This window comes from Crinia signifera, chromosome 11, assembly GCF_055691185.1.
Source record: "Crinia signifera chromosome 11, ASM5569118v1, whole genome shotgun sequence".
In the NCBI taxonomy this organism is placed as follows: Eukaryota; Metazoa; Chordata; class Amphibia; order Anura; family Myobatrachidae; genus Crinia; species Crinia signifera.
In genome coordinates this window covers 52856661-52872255 of record NC_139227.1, presented here as the reverse complement: position 1 = coordinate 52872255, position 15595 = coordinate 52856661, and the positions used below count along the sequence as shown (strand labels likewise).

The 15595-nt window shown below is 44.9% G+C and overlaps 1 protein-coding gene across 4 annotated transcripts in view; it reads right to left on the bottom strand.

The window, feature by feature from the left end:
• Positions 1 to 277: 277 nt before the first annotated feature.
• Positions 278 to 15595, bottom strand: part of LOC146045200 (mixed lineage kinase domain-like protein) — a 104628-nt gene continuing 89310 nt past the window's right edge. For all 4 annotated transcript variants that reach the window (XM_083163911.1, XM_083163912.1, XM_083163910.1 and 1 more), the window contains 4 exons: positions 8122 to 8273; positions 5982 to 6031; positions 4370 to 4501; positions 278 to 968 (listed from right to left, as the gene is read on the bottom strand). In XM_083163911.1, the coding sequence (XP_083020037.1) occupies positions 901 to 968; positions 4370 to 4501; positions 5982 to 6031; positions 8122 to 8273 (402 nt within the window). In that variant the 3' untranslated portion in view covers positions 278 to 900. The remainder of the gene's footprint in view (positions 969 to 4369; positions 4502 to 5981; positions 6032 to 8121; positions 8274 to 15595) is intronic.

Genomic DNA, 15595 nt, shown 5'->3' with positions numbered 1-15595 from the left:
TTAGGTGAAATCACCTCTGACTCCTTCCTGACATCATCACCCGCTCATAGTGACACATACGGACTAAAGGGGGAATTAAATTGGGTGAAAGGTTGAGAGAGATTAAAAAAAAAAAAAAGAAGAAGAAGAACCTGGTCTCTGGTCATCTCCGCGGCTCCCGGTGGTCTCCCCTCGGGCAGGGGGCTACCAGGAGGAATGGGGGCTGCCTTGCAGCAGGAATAATGTATGTGCTCAACCATCAAACATTAAGGGCCAGAAGTACCACGCTTCAAAAAAGTGATAAAAATGGAGTGTGATAAATAGCCAGCCAACCGGCTCCTAACTGTCATGTTACAGGCTGGGTTTGAAAAATTTCTGGTAGGAGCTAATTGGTTGGTTGTTTATCACTGTACAGTTTTCACTTTTTAAAGCTTGATACATCTGGCCCTTAATCATTCAACATTTTCAAACATCCCAACATACGGCTATGTGTGCCTTATATAATCTGTGGCAGACAGGAAGCTCTCCAGGTAAAATCAGGCATTGGATGAGGCCGCTGCACCCACACGGTCCTATATGTATTATGGCCATCACTAGGATCTGTCTGTTAAAAGAATCATCCCTGTAGATCCGTAATAACAGCAAGTGGCCCTCACAGTGGGGTAATGTTTATTACCAGTAGATAGGGCAGTGTGTAACAGGCACTTGTTCCTTTATCATGGGACATGAAGCTCAAGCACAATAACACTGTTCCAGATACCTGCATATTATATTATAACGCTCATTTTGTGTAGTAAAGGAGAATGCAGTGCTGTGGGAGGGGGTTCAGTATCTGAAGATGTAATAGTCATTGTTGGAATAGGAAGTTCCCAGATTGCCTAACATAAATTCCAGGAATTCCCAGCTCCTGATCCCCGAGGGTTACATGTGAAAGTTGTCAGCAGAGCACTCCCTCTGGTTCAGGTGCGCCATCAGCTGGTCCACAATCACTGCAAAGAGAGGGGATAATTACTGACAGTATTAAGAGATACTCAACAGTATGGTTTAATTTATATAGATATATATTTAAAAAAAAAAAAAAAAAAAAAAAAAAACGCAATTCGGTCAATATGTAAATTATGTGCAGTGTTCACATTACGTAGGTGCGGCCATAATTTGCCATTATGTAGCCGTATGCATAGCAGTCACAGTTTGACAGGGAGTGAGTGTGTGTATACAGATGGGGCAGGTCCCATCTTTGCAGGGGATGGCGACGGCGACGCCCCCTAACCCTGTCCGTCTCCCTGAAGTGGAGACGGACAGGGTTCCCATCGCCCCGCCGACGGAGATTGAGATGCGCATGTGCGTGAGACGCACGCGCGTCTCAGTCAGATGGTTAGCGAGGCTGCTGGCGGATCGCCAGCGCTGACGTTCTGGCGATTCGCCAGCAAAGAAGAAGCCTGCTCCATCTGCATATATACACAGGCATGCCAAGGTGTTTGCCAGGTGGGTCTCTGACATCAGTGATGTTGGCTGCCAGCCTGGTTCAGATTAGAGGTACTGTAGCTCCAGATTGGCACAGAAACTCTCTGATGGTTCGGTGTTAGTGAAGGATCTCCGAGTACATCACACTTTTGCAAGGGACGGTTATTCTGTCTGGGCGGTGACTATTAGATCGCAGGCAAGTGCTATTTCTCCAATTCACACGCCATGCTCAATTAGACCCATAGCGGGAAACAAGACTAAGGTCTGCAGCAGGAATATTGCCGGATTTCACCATTTCTAGCACAAAATGCCAGCATTAAGGGATGGGTTCTTGCAACAGATTTTGTTGCATTGTGATGACAGCTGTGGAGAAAATGCCCAGCAGCCAACTGGTGCAAATGGGGACCAAGGATATAAATCCCCGGACACTCTGCCACATCTGGCGCAAATGGCGGCCATAGATACATTTCTCCGGACACCCTGTTATGTCTGACAGAAATGGCGGCCAAGGATACATTTCTCCTGCCACGTGTGGCACAAATGGCGGCCAAGGATACATTTCTCTGGCCACCCTGTAACTTCTGGCGTAAATGGCGGCGGCCAAGGATACAAATCCCCGGACACCCTGCCACGTCTGGCAAAAAATGGTGGCCAAGGATACAAATCCCCAGACACCCTGCCACATCTGGTGCAAATGGCGGCCAAGGACACATTTGCCTGGACACCCTGCCTCGTCTGACGCAAATGGCGGCAGCCAAGGATACATTTCCCTGGACACCCTGCTTTGTCTGGCGCAAATAGTGGCCACACGGGCTGATGTAAGTTAGGCCTTACCACTCCCGGCCGGTAATGCTCAGCAAGTATTCGGATGCATAATGGCAATAAGTGACTTTCTATTGATAAGAGTTGATAGAAGCCAGGCCTATTGCCATATACCCCTATGTATTGCAGCATGCTGGGATTATACCATTATATATGGTATCCTACAGTAAATGGGTGTCATCAGGGCATACTGCGGCATTATATGGCTCTGTGATATAGAATGGTCACATTAATGCTACTTATTAGAGTATTGGAGGCTGACTAAGCCTTGGCTGGCTATAGAAATCTGGCTTTAGAAATTTTGTCAGAATTCAAAGTAGGAAGATTCTAAGTAGGAATATACAACCGCACACTGTCGCCTAGACTTAGCCTGGACTTGCTGTGACATAACTCCCATCTTATTCTCTTCTCATTGCAGGTAAAATTCCATTCATGCAACAGTCATATTTGAACTAGCATCACTGTGATTAGTATCTTGCTTTGTCTTAGGTAAAATTCCATTCATGCAACAGTCATATTTGAACTAGCATCACTGTGATTAGTATCTTGCTTTGTCTTAGGTAAAATTCCATTCATGCAACAGTCATATTTGAACTAGCATCACTGTGATTAGTATACTGCTTTGTCCTAGGTAAAATTCCATTCATGCAACAGTCATATTTGAACTAGCATCACTGTGATTAGTATCTTGCTTTGTCTTAGGTAAAATTCCATTCATGCAACAGTCATATTTGAACTAGCATCACTGTGATTAGTATCTTGCTTTGTCTTAGGTAAAATTCCATTCATGCAACAGTCATATTTGAACTAGCATCACTGTGATTAGTATACTGCTTTGTCCTAGGTAAAATTCCATTCATGCAACAGTCATATTTGAACTAGCATCACTGTGATTAGTATCTTGCTTTGTCTTAGGTAAAATTCCATTCATGCAACAGTCATATTTGAACTAGCATCACTGTGATTAGTATCTTGCTTTGTCTTAGGTAAATGTACAAATTTATTTTTAAAATTAGATAGTGACTTAAAATTGACTAGTGACTTGGACATGGTCTGTAACATCTCACCATTTGCTTATCTCAGTTTTATTGCTCACTTTCTCTAGTGGGAGAGGGGCATTGGGTGCGGTCTTAAATACTGAAGTTAGAAACAGCTTTTACAGATCTACTTATTAGAGTATTGGAGGCTGACTAAGCCTTGGCTGGCTATAGAAATCTGGCTTTAGAAATTTTGTCAGAATTCAAAGTAGGAAGATTCTAAGTAGGAATATACAACCGCACACTGTCGCCTAGACTTAGCCTGGACTTAAACTGGACAGAAACTGAAGGAAACTACAATCAACACAAGTGCAACTCTTAACTGCTAAAACTTTGAATATTACTCTTTCTGCTTGCATATGCACTGTCTGTTTTAAAAATGCACAGCTGTACCTCTAATGACTTTAGCTCTCCTGCTCTTCCATTGATAATAGGTGTCCCCCAACATTTTATTCTTGGCCCTCTTCTTCTCTATCTCTACATGTCCTCCCTGGGTGAGCTTATTTGCTCACTTAACTTCCACTACCACCTCTATGCTGATAATACTAAAATCTACCGATCCTTTCCTGATCTCTCTCCCTCTATCCTCACTTATATCTCCAACTGTTTCTCTGCTGTCTACTCTTGGATGACCCAGCACTTTTTTAGACTTAAAATATTAAAGACTAAGCTGACCTCTTCCCACCCTCCTGCATAAAACCTGACAATCTCTCAACCTAACCTGTCTAAGCTCACTTCTTCGCCTTCTGTGTCACCCCAGTCTGTCTAACCCTCCCCTTTAGAATGTAAGCTCTCACGGGCAGGGCCCTCTCTCCTTATGTGCCTTTCTTAGAATATATAAACCTTTGCCACCCTGGTAATTGCTTCAGTGTCCTGTCCCCTGGTGCACCTATCCATATTAACCATGTACTTGTCCTAAACTGTCTTGTACTGTAATTTGTTATGTGTTTTTGATTATAACTATGCTCTGTAAAGCGCTGCGGAATCTGTGTGCGCTATATAAGAAACTGTTAATAAATAAATAAATAAATAATGCCCCGGTTACCCGGAGGGCTGAGAATTGGTACCTCCAGCAGACGGGCGACCCCTGGGATTCTCCTGCAGGCTCCGCAGAATGAGGTCACGTAATACTGGCACACAGGCAGGTGAGAGACCAGCAGGCACCTCCGCACACAGATCCTTCTGCATGTCAGGCAGGTCTATGGGTGACAGACACAGATCACCAGCTGTCCCACTCCGAGCCGCCTATATATCATTGATGTATAATATGGTAAGGTGTCCCCCTGTATAACACAGCGACCTGCCCCCCACCCTTGTGCAGTGCCCAGCTGTATAATAGTGACCTGCCCCCCCCTATGCCTCATGCAGTGCCCAGCTGTATAACACAGTGACCTACCCCCCTGTGCCTCCTGCAGCACCCAGCTGTATAACAGCGATGTGCCCTCTGTACCTCGTGCAGTGCCCAGCTGTATAATAGTGACCTGCCTCCCTGTGCCTCGAGCAGTGCCCTCACATGAACACTGCACAGCCACTGTGAGTGACAACATAAGACCCTCCGGATATTGTATTAATTATTTAATCCATCAGGTTTTCATTTAAATAAATATAAATCAGGTCCATTGCGCTGAAACAAATTGACCCCCAGCAGTAAACAAGAGGCAACGCAACATCTAACAGCGACATATGAGCAAATGCTGATACACGGAATCCACACAATTACTCCAGCATGGCATAGTGCATCTGCAGGGAGGAGTCGGTTGTGATCCGCACAATTACCCCAGCATGGCATAGCGCATCTGCAGGGAGGAGTCTGTTAATATTCACACAATTACCCCAGCATGGCATAGTGCATCTGCAGGGAGGAGTCTGTTGTGATCCGCACAATTACCCCAGCATGGCATAGCACATCTGCAATGATGAGTCTATTGTGATCCGCACAATTACCCCAGCATGGCATAGCGCATCTGCAGGGAGGAGTCTGTTGTGATCCGCACAATTACCCCAGCATGGCATAGTGCATCTGCAGGGAGGAGTCTGTTGTGATCCGCACAATTACCCCAGCATGGCAAAGCGCATCTGCAGGGAGGAGTCTGTTGTGATCCGCACAATTACCCCAGCATGGCATAGCGCATCTGCAGGGAGGAGTCTGTTGTGATCCGCACATTTACCCCAGCATGGCATAGCGCATCTGCAATGATGAGTCTGTTGTGATCCGCACAATTACCCCAGCAAGGCACAGCGCATCTGCAGGGATGAGTCTGTTGTGATCCGCACAATTACCCCAGCATGGCAAAGCGCATCTGCAGGGAGGAGTCTGTTGTGATCCGCACAATTACCCCAGCATGGCATAGCGCATCTGCAGGGAGGAGTCTGTTGTGATCCGCACATTTACCCCAGCATGGCATAGCGCATCTGCAGGGAGGAGTCTGTTGCGATCCGCACAATTACCCCAGCATGGCATAGCGCATCTGCAGGGATGAGTCTGTTTACCCAGTCTGATAGGTGATGCACATAGGTCATTGTACACAGATCACTCAGCAGTAGAGGATTTGAGAATCATAGGCTAACATATAGCAATTCAGTGCAGGAACAGATCATACCAAACAGCTACAGTCACTGCAGATGGAGGCCTGGATTTGTGTGACCACCGAAGACAGGTGTTTGTGTGGTGTTACTTACCCTTAAATGGGAGTTTTCCCGTTGCAATTTCATACATCACCACTCCCAGACTGGAAAAGAGAAGGGGGATTATAATATTAGATTAATTTAGCTGTGGCAGAGACAAAGCAAAACATGTCGGTAAGGGACCTATTACCCCTGTGATTGACCTTTTATGGATCAATGACTCTACCAGCAGCACATTTAAGCTATGCCTGGCGTGTCTATGTATGATCTATCCAATTATAATAATCCATTGACGATTGTTGAAGCATGATCAGTCTGGGAAAAGTACACACAGATTATTTGTGTTTATCCTCTAGACAAGTGGTTCTCATCTCCAGGCCTCAAGTACCCACAACAGGCCATGTTTTCTGGATTTATTTAATGATACCCAGGTGAGTTATTCCCATTTTGGTCTGTCAGTAATTATCCCATCTGTTCCACTGAGAGAACTCCTGACCTGTTCTGGGTACTTGAGAACCACGGCTGTAGATCAGGTCTGTTGAGGAACTACACATCCCAGCTGTCATACATTGGACTAGTATAGTCCGTTTCTGCTCCAGGAGCTTCATGGCAGTGCATCACTATTACTCACCAGCACATGTTCCGAATCATAAGTAAAATTCAGACCCCTTATTTTGCTCATTTGGAGACCATACCGCTGAGACATGGGAATCACAATCTTCCCTGGGATCAGCTTTCCACAGCTCAACCAATCCCATGGCAGGGTCTGATACATGACTCCAGCATCCTATCAGCAGCCTGGGTACCCTATATAAACTTGTTCCTGCTCACTACTCATTGTCAATTCAACTGCGGGAGTTTCCGGTTTGGAGATCCAGAGTTTGGGTCCGCAGTCCCTTGTTCTTTAAGTTCTAGTTTATGCCAAGCACTTATTGTTCCTGTACATTGCTGTTACCAAGGGGTCTATATAATAAGCCTTGGAGAGAGATAAAGGGTCCAATTCAGACCTGATTGCACAGCTGCTAATTTTCTGAGCCCAGCGATCAGGTATAGGCTGCCCCACCAGTATCATATCCCACCCTGGGCAGGCTGGTAATTTGCTGCAAATCCATCCGCAAGCCGCTCCCCATGTAATGATTCCCAGTGTGTGCAGTCTCTGCGTAGTCCAGGACTTACTCAGCAGCGATGATAGAATCAAGCTGATCGGGGGCGGAGCTGATGTCACATGACTTCCCCTCATACACCTGGCCATGTCTGCATTATCCCTGACACTTCCAGATAACAGCCGCTCACCATGTAATGAATCCATAGTGTGTGCAGAATGTCCGTAGCCCAGGACTTACTCAGCAGCTGCGATAGAATCAGGCTGATCGGGGGCAGAGCTGAGGTCACATGACTTCCCCTCATACACCTGCGTATTACCTGACACTCCCAGAGAACAGGCGGTTACCACCCCAAACATCGTCTTCATGTCACTAACCTTGCGAATAGCCAGCGATTAAATAAAGTAGCAGAATTTTATCACAGGATGGCCTTGTGCATGTGTACTACAGGACTGTACGCATACGCAGTCTATTGATAATCGCCCGGCCTGAGAATCCACAGCCGTGCATTCAGTCTGAATCAGGCCCAAAATACCAACCAACCAGCTCGTGAAATTTTTCAATCAGTTGCTTTGTGCCTTTGTAGCTCCCAACACCTAACGAGAGCCCCAGAGCACCATCTGCTGGTATAGTTGAGACATTGCCCCATGCTGCGTATGTTCCCTGTTGTGAAGAAGAATGGATTCCCAGTATTCTGGGTCGTCCTGCAGATCATATTCTCTGGCCAGTATTTCACAGACTATTCTTAGTGCCGGAGTTGTTTGCTTTATGTTCTATACATGGTCTCCAACACATCATTTTGCTACTGCCTCAGATCACAGTTCCTGAAACCAACATTCCCGGCAATAGTTTTGCATTAAGGGAATGCTGAACCTCTTACAGGGCATGCTGGAATGTCTAGTTCCACAGGAGCTTGAGCGTCACGCATTTAATCGCCCTACTCCAGTGTGAAAATCCACAGAACGTGATGCCATTGGAGACAGACAGCGCTCAGTCCTTACAACCATGGCCTTCAGCATATAGGACTGCTCACCTTTATAATAACCGGGATATAATATGCTGTTAGCAATGTAACCCCTCTGTAATCTGACCTGTAGATTTCGCTCCATTTGTCGTACGCATTTATGTCATGCAAGGTTTCTGGAGCGGTGTAGGCCAGCTCAATGTCCATCTCCTTCCTCTTCTCCACATTAGAAGGTTTTCTGATGGATGACTCAGTCTTCGAGATCTCAAACCCAGCGAGCTGCAAAGAAAGTGCAAAGTGCCAGTGTATTACACTAATCTGTGCATCTGCTAATACAGAAATCAGATGATAGATACAGTGGTGGAACTTGTGTGCCCATGTGCAAAAATATAAGTTCATAATATGTAACACAATAGTGGGTGACAGGGAGAGGCAGAGGGTGTCCTGACGTGACGAAACGCGTTGACGGCGTGCTAGCAGTGACGCTGGAAATCTAGCCGGGTCTGTGTGTGAAGCCGTGGGGAACATCGTGTTGCTGTCTGGTGGTGGAAGCCGCTGAATGGTGTATCGAGAGACCCTGCACGGTAGCCGGCCACCGTCATATCGACATTAGTGATGAGATGATGCATACCCTCCAACATGACCCATTCCATTAGGTACAAAATGCTCTGTTCCTGGACTTCCCTGCCAGTGGCAGTTGCAGATGTGAGCCTGCAGCACAGTCCAATATTCAAAAAGGGGAGCCACACCTACTGCCACCCCAAACATCACTGTCCTGGACACACTGACTGTTGATGTGACACCCCTCTTTGAATTTTGGACTGTACTGGAGTCCAACCTCTGTAACTGCCACTGGCAGGGAAGTCCAGGAACAGAGCATTTTGTACCTAATGGAATGGGTCATGTTGGAGGGTATGATGATGTGCATCTTTTAAAACTAACATGTATATGAGCTTATATTTTTTTTAGTAAAGTGTTGGAATATACATGCTCATTGTGTGCGCCTCCTCCATTATATATATATATATATATATATATATATAGCGTTGCAAATGATCCGGCACTGCCCACCAGCTTGCGCAGGAATGCTTGCCCGGGTGCTCGTTCGGTTGCCGGGGTAACCCCCAACAACATACAATTATCCAAATGAGGCACGTCACTCCGGGTCTTGTGCAAGAAAAACGTTGTTTACTGGGTGCCTACGGCGTTTTAGGCCAAGCCCGTCTTCAGGACATGCTCAGATAAACATTTACAAGTGACATACATTTATACATTTGTGTGACTTACCCATCCCGGTGCTGCCCGCTCTCACATCCGCCGACCGGCGTGTTCTCCGTCTCACTTCCGGGTCTTCCTCCCGGAAATGACGTTTCGCCATCTAGGGTCATCATGTTGGACGGGCAACACTGCGATGCACTCTATGGTGTATCTAAAAAATAAACAAAAGTGACATAGTCAATGCTCATCTGCCCATTTCTCCTTACTTCCATTATTTTGTCTATGTTCAATTTTTAAAGTGTAACGAATATCACCGGGCTCATTCACATGTTTGGTCATAAACCTCTGCTGTACAATCATCATATTTTAGGTGCTATATCTCTGGTGATCACTAGATGGCACTGGTGCTTTTTGTGCATGTTCTATCCATCTAAACCTCTTATCTATCAGTGTCTCCCTCTGGACAACCTGCATAAAACCTATTTCATATATATATATACACACAATTACAAATATATAAAAAAAGCTATCTATACAAAAAAATAAAAAAAAAACCCTTATCTATTCATCTGTTCAATAATTAATCGTTAATGGTGGTCAATATCCCACCAAGGGGGGTGCATATATAGGGCCTTCCTGCGTCTGGGCTCTGCCGTGTCAACTCATTGTGGATCGGCATTGTCCAGCCAGTACTCCCCTTTCTGCATCTCCCCTATCGTGACGTGTAGCTGAAACAAAAAAAAAAAATCAAACGTGCCAAACATTATGTAGAAAATCAGAACCAAGTTGTGTTGTGCTGTGCAAACTGGTTATCAGCTATCATGTTGCTAAATATTAAAAGTTGTGTTAGCGTGTATCTCAAAACATCTGTACTCTCGTGTGTGCTAGATTATTTTGGTATATTTGGCAGCGTCACTCCCAAGCACTATCCGCTTCCTCCTCTTTATACTTATAGTATTATGTATCATTATCTATGCTCCAGGTCTATATTGGTTGTTCTACCATAGTTATTTGCCTGCTGTCGGCTATTCTGTGCTTAATGCTTTTCTGCCTGGGTAGCACTTTAGAATTAAATGGACTTATGCTGAAAGGATCTGTTAAGTATGATTTGATTCTGTTTGTATCTTTCTACCTCATTCTGTGAAATGATCTATTCAGTACCATAGTTACAGGAAGCATCCATAATAGATTGCTTCATTTAGCCCATGTGGGCTGACTGTGTTCAGCTTGTGTATCCACTTACTCTCCATACAAAGCAACTGCTTGTCCCTATCTCCTCCCCTTAGGGAGGCTGGGATGTGGTCTATCATCCGGTACCTCAGTGCCGCGATGCTGTGTTTAGCTGCGGCAAAATGCCGGGCTACTGCTTGCTCGCTGGTCCCACTGATTAAGGCGGCCCTAATTGCAGCCATGTGCTAGGCCATCCTTTCCTTAAATTGTGTCACCGTCTTGCCCACGTAATGTAGGCCACACGGGCACGAAATTAAGTACACGACATAACGTGTGGTACATGTTAGGACATATCTGATCTTATATGCCTTTCCTGTGTACGGATGTCTGAATGTGTCACCCGCTACTAAGTAGCTACAGGTGGCACACCCCAGACATCTGTAGCATCCCGCTTTCCTGGAGAGAAAATGTGAGGGTTTGCTGACTCCTCTCCCCGTTATGTCTGTTTTTACAAGGATGTCTTTCAGGTTCGGACCCCTAACATAGCTGGGTATTAGGCGTGCCCTGTTCAAGTCGGGGTCACTATTGACTATGGGCCAAATTGATTTGATTTGTTTAACCATGTCAGGGCTTTTGTTGGTATAATGGGTCAACCACATGAAGGGTTGTTTTTCTTTGTTGTTCTTGTCCTTTTTAGTGTGTGTTAACAATTCTTGTCGGCTTTTCCTGCTTGCCCTGTCCTTAGCCTTTATGAGGTCTTTTTTGTGGTACCCCCTGGCCAGGAATTTATTGACCATTTCCTCTAACTGTCTATCTCTGATGTCGTTGTTATTATTGATGCGACATACCCGCAAAAATTGGGAATATGGCAGGCTTAGGGCAGTATGATCTGGGTGAAAGCTCTGTTTATGCAATATGGTGTTGCGGTCGGTGGGCTTGGAATACAATTGTGTTATCAAGCCACCTTCCTTCACCTCTATCTGTACATCCAAGAAATTCATTTGGTCTTGGCTCATGGTATATGTCAGTTTTACTGGGCTGGGGGATGCATTGTGTTTTTGTAAAACATTATCTAATTCCTCCTCAGTCCCTGTCCAGAAGATGATAATATCATCTATATACCTAAGATATAAAAATATCTTGGCACTAATGTTGACATCCTTGAAAAATATCTCATTCTCTACACCATGCATATATGTATTTGCATAGACAGGTGCTGCCGGTGATCCCATGGCACACCCAGAGTTCTGGTTAAAGAATTGTCCATCATGTAGGAAGCAGTTGTGGGTTAAAGTGAATGTCAGCAGTTGTAGGAAAAAATCAATACGTGGGCCTGTGTACAAAGGGTTGTCTGTGATCAGCTCTTTAGTGGCTTGTAATCCCTGCTCGTGCGGGATGCACGTGTATAAATTTGTGACATCCACACATGCCATGATCATATTGATTGGGAGGGTTTCTATGCTAGCCAACTTGAATAACAGCATAGTTGTGTCCTTTAAATAGGTCCCGTGGCTTGTATACAAGTCTGACGGTAATGGTCCACGTAAATAGCCAATGGCTCACACAGAGACCCCCGGGCCGAGATGATCGGTCTGCCCGGGGGCCTCTGTGCATCCTTATGGATCTTAGGGATTGTGTAAAACAATGCTGTCTTGTGCCTTACTTTGTGCAGTTGTTTCTTGAGGTCTTTGGTTAGAATCTCTTCTTGTACCGCCTTATTCAAAATTTCTTCCAGCTCTTTTGAATATTTTTCTATTGGGTTGCTGGGTAGAAGCTTGTATACTTCTTTGTTAAATAACTGGCGGTTGCACTCTGCCCGGTATGCTTCAATCCCTTGTATAACAATTGAACCCCCTTTGTCCGCACCACGGATCACTATATCTTCTCTGGCGCTCAAAACCTTCAAGGCCTGTTTTTCTTCCTTAGTGAGATTGGGTCTGATGCTAGATGTTGCCTCTGCAGTCCTAGTGTCCATCAATCTGGAAAATGTCTTAATGGAGGCGTTGAAGGTTTGGGGGTCAAATGTGCTGGTTTTTCACAATTTTTTTTGCTATGCTGTGCTCCTGTGAATTAAGTGTCTCTATGGTTTCTCCTTTCTTTTAAAAATGGTCTCTAAGTCGAAGTTTACGCTGTACCTTGTAGTTGTCTACTTTCAATTGGAAATCATCCTGGTGTATGGTTGGTACAAATGTGAGACCTTTGCTTAGAACCTTAAATTTCATTCTCGGTGAGTGGTATTGCAGACAAATTAAAGATTAGTTCCTCCCCCCCCCCCCCCCCTGGTGTTTCTGGGTTGCCTTGGGATCTCTTTGGCTCTGGCCCCCTCTTCTAGTTCACTTGTGGGTCTTGCGCCCCTCTGTTCCCAGAAGTGGATCTTGGACCGGGTGTCCACCCCTAAAGGGCCAGTCGGTCTTCTACTATTCCTCCCAGATGGTTTTGGGGCCTCCGTGTCACTGGCCGACGTGCTGGTATATCCCCCTGGTTGTCTTGGGGGGTCTCCGTTCGCGTTTAAATTTTGGAGGAACATGTCCCTTTTGCTGGGGGTCAGTGGTGAGCCACTTATAAACCCTATGTTGAGCATAATCTTGCTGAACTTTCTGGAACTTTTGTTTTTTAAACTTTAGAATGTCCCGTTTGTAATTATCCACCTGTATCTTTAATTTGCTCATTAATTCTGCGTGAGCTGTGTCACTCAAAGTGCCCTTGTGTTCATTTTCAAACGCAGCAATCTTTTCTTTGTACACATTCAGCTCACGGGTGGATTCCTCTATCACCAAGAGGATCAGATCCACCGAACACTTGTTCAGGATACTGATCCACTTGGTGCAGAACGCGGGGTTAAAGCGTCCGATGGTAGGTGCGTTATGCACTCTGAACCCCCTGGGTATCTGCTTATTTCTGAAGTACTCAGATAAGGTCATCCCGTGGAGCAGAAAATCCACTTCTTTCTTCTTTAAACGGGTCAGTTCCTGAAACAGCTCTTCTCCTGAGGATTGTACATTGATATCGAATACTGGTTCTGTGTACAATATACCTCCAATGTCACTGTCCGAGTAGCTGAATACATTGGTGTTGTCACATTGGATCATCTGCAGTACCTCCTCCTCTCCTGCTGAAGCTGCCATGTTAATGCAATAAAGTGCTGTTGCTGAAAGTGCTGTGAGTGCAAGAAAGTGCTTGTGTGCTGCTCTAAAAGTGCCAGTGCTCCAATAAGTGCTGTAGTGATCACCGTTTGCGGGGTTACCCTCCGCTCAGTGCTGCAGTGCTGTTTAGCAGTCCTGGATGGTTACTGAAATTTTCTGGGTGTCTACCCGCTGGCGAACAACCAATATAGACCTGGAGCATAGATAATGATACATAATACTATAAGTATAAAGAGGAGGAAGCGGATAGTGCTTGGGAGTGACGCTGCCAAATATACCAAAATAATCTAGCACACACGAGAGTACAGATGTTTTGAGATACACGCTAACACAACTTTTAATATTTAGCAACATGATAGCTGATAACCAGTTTGCACAGCACAACACAACTTGGTTCTGATTTTCTACATAATGTTTGGCACGTTTGATTTTTTTTTGGTTTCAGCTACACGTCACGAGAGGGGAGATGCAGAAAGGGGAGTACTGGCTGGACAATGCCGATCCACAATGAGTGGACACGGCAGAGCCCAGACGCAGGAAGGCCCTTTATATGCACCCCCCTTGGTGGGATATTGACCACCATTAACAATTAATTATTGAACAGATGAATAGATAAGGTTTTTTTTTGTATAGATAGCTTTTTTTATATATTTGTAATTGTATATATATGAAATAGGTTTTATGCAGGTTGTCCAGAGGGAGACACTGTTAGATAAGAGGTTTAGATGGATATAACATGCACAAAAAGCACCAGTCCATCTAGTGATCACCAGAGATATAGCACCTAAAATATGATGATTGTACAGCAGAGGTTTATGATCAAACATGTGAATGAGCCCGGTGATATTAGTTACACTTTAAAAATTGAGTAAGGAGAAAGGGCACATGAGCATTGATTATGTCACTTTTGTTTATTTTTTAGATACACCATAGAGTGCATCGCAGTGTTGCCCGTCCAACATGATGACCCTAGACGGCGAAACATCATTTCCGGGAGGAAGACCCGGAAGTGAGACGGAGAACACGCCGGTGGGCGGATGTGAGAGCGGGCAGCACCGGGATGGGTAAGTCACACAAATGTATAAATGTATGTCACTTGTAAATGTTTAACTGAGTATGTCCTGAAGACGGGCCTGGCCCGAAACGCCGTAGGCACCCAGTAAACAACGTTTTTCTTGCACAAGACCCGGAGTGACGTGCCTCATTTGGATAATATATATATATATATATATATATATATATATATATATATATATATATATATATATATATATATACATACATATATACATATACATACACACACATACACACCCATATATATACACATATATACACACTGTGGAAGTCTAGGTACACACACGCCATTTTGTGATAGTATGGCCGCCATTTTGGTTCGCAGAGTTGCGCAAATAAAGTTTCCATACCCGAGTATGTGTGACAATGTGGACCAGAAGAGTAGACATACTATCACACATAAATTCATAATAACACACTTACACGAAAGGAAATATAGTTAAAAGGTTTAGAACGCCACACATAGCTTAGTTAGCCCTGCACACATCTGTCTGTATCGTGTTTAGTATCGTTCCGCTCAGCTCATCATGCAAAGTATTCCGGTCATTGCGAATATTTCGCAATGTACACTGTCCGATAGTTATGGACATAATCCATATTCCAGAGACAGTTTCTGTTGTAAGTAGTTAACAAAGGAAACTAGCTCAAACCGGTTCTTATCCTTGCTGACGCCGAAACCACCAAACAAAGGACTCTTAAAGTTCCCTCCCCTGCACCTGGTCAGACCAGGTACAGCGTCTAACCTCCAATCACAGTGGACCGGACATATGATCTCTGGCCAATGAGAATGGCCTTTTGACCTCCCCCTTCTGACCCTATAAGATATGCGACCCAGAGCAGCCAGGGTCTCTTCGGCACAACTACTTTCCCTGGACCTTCCTACCGGACTATCGCTCATTCCTGAACGATAGTGAGCTCTGACCGGACTGCTTTTCACATACTAGATGACCACGGTAAACGGTTGCATTTTCACGGTATTTATTCTTAAAGTAT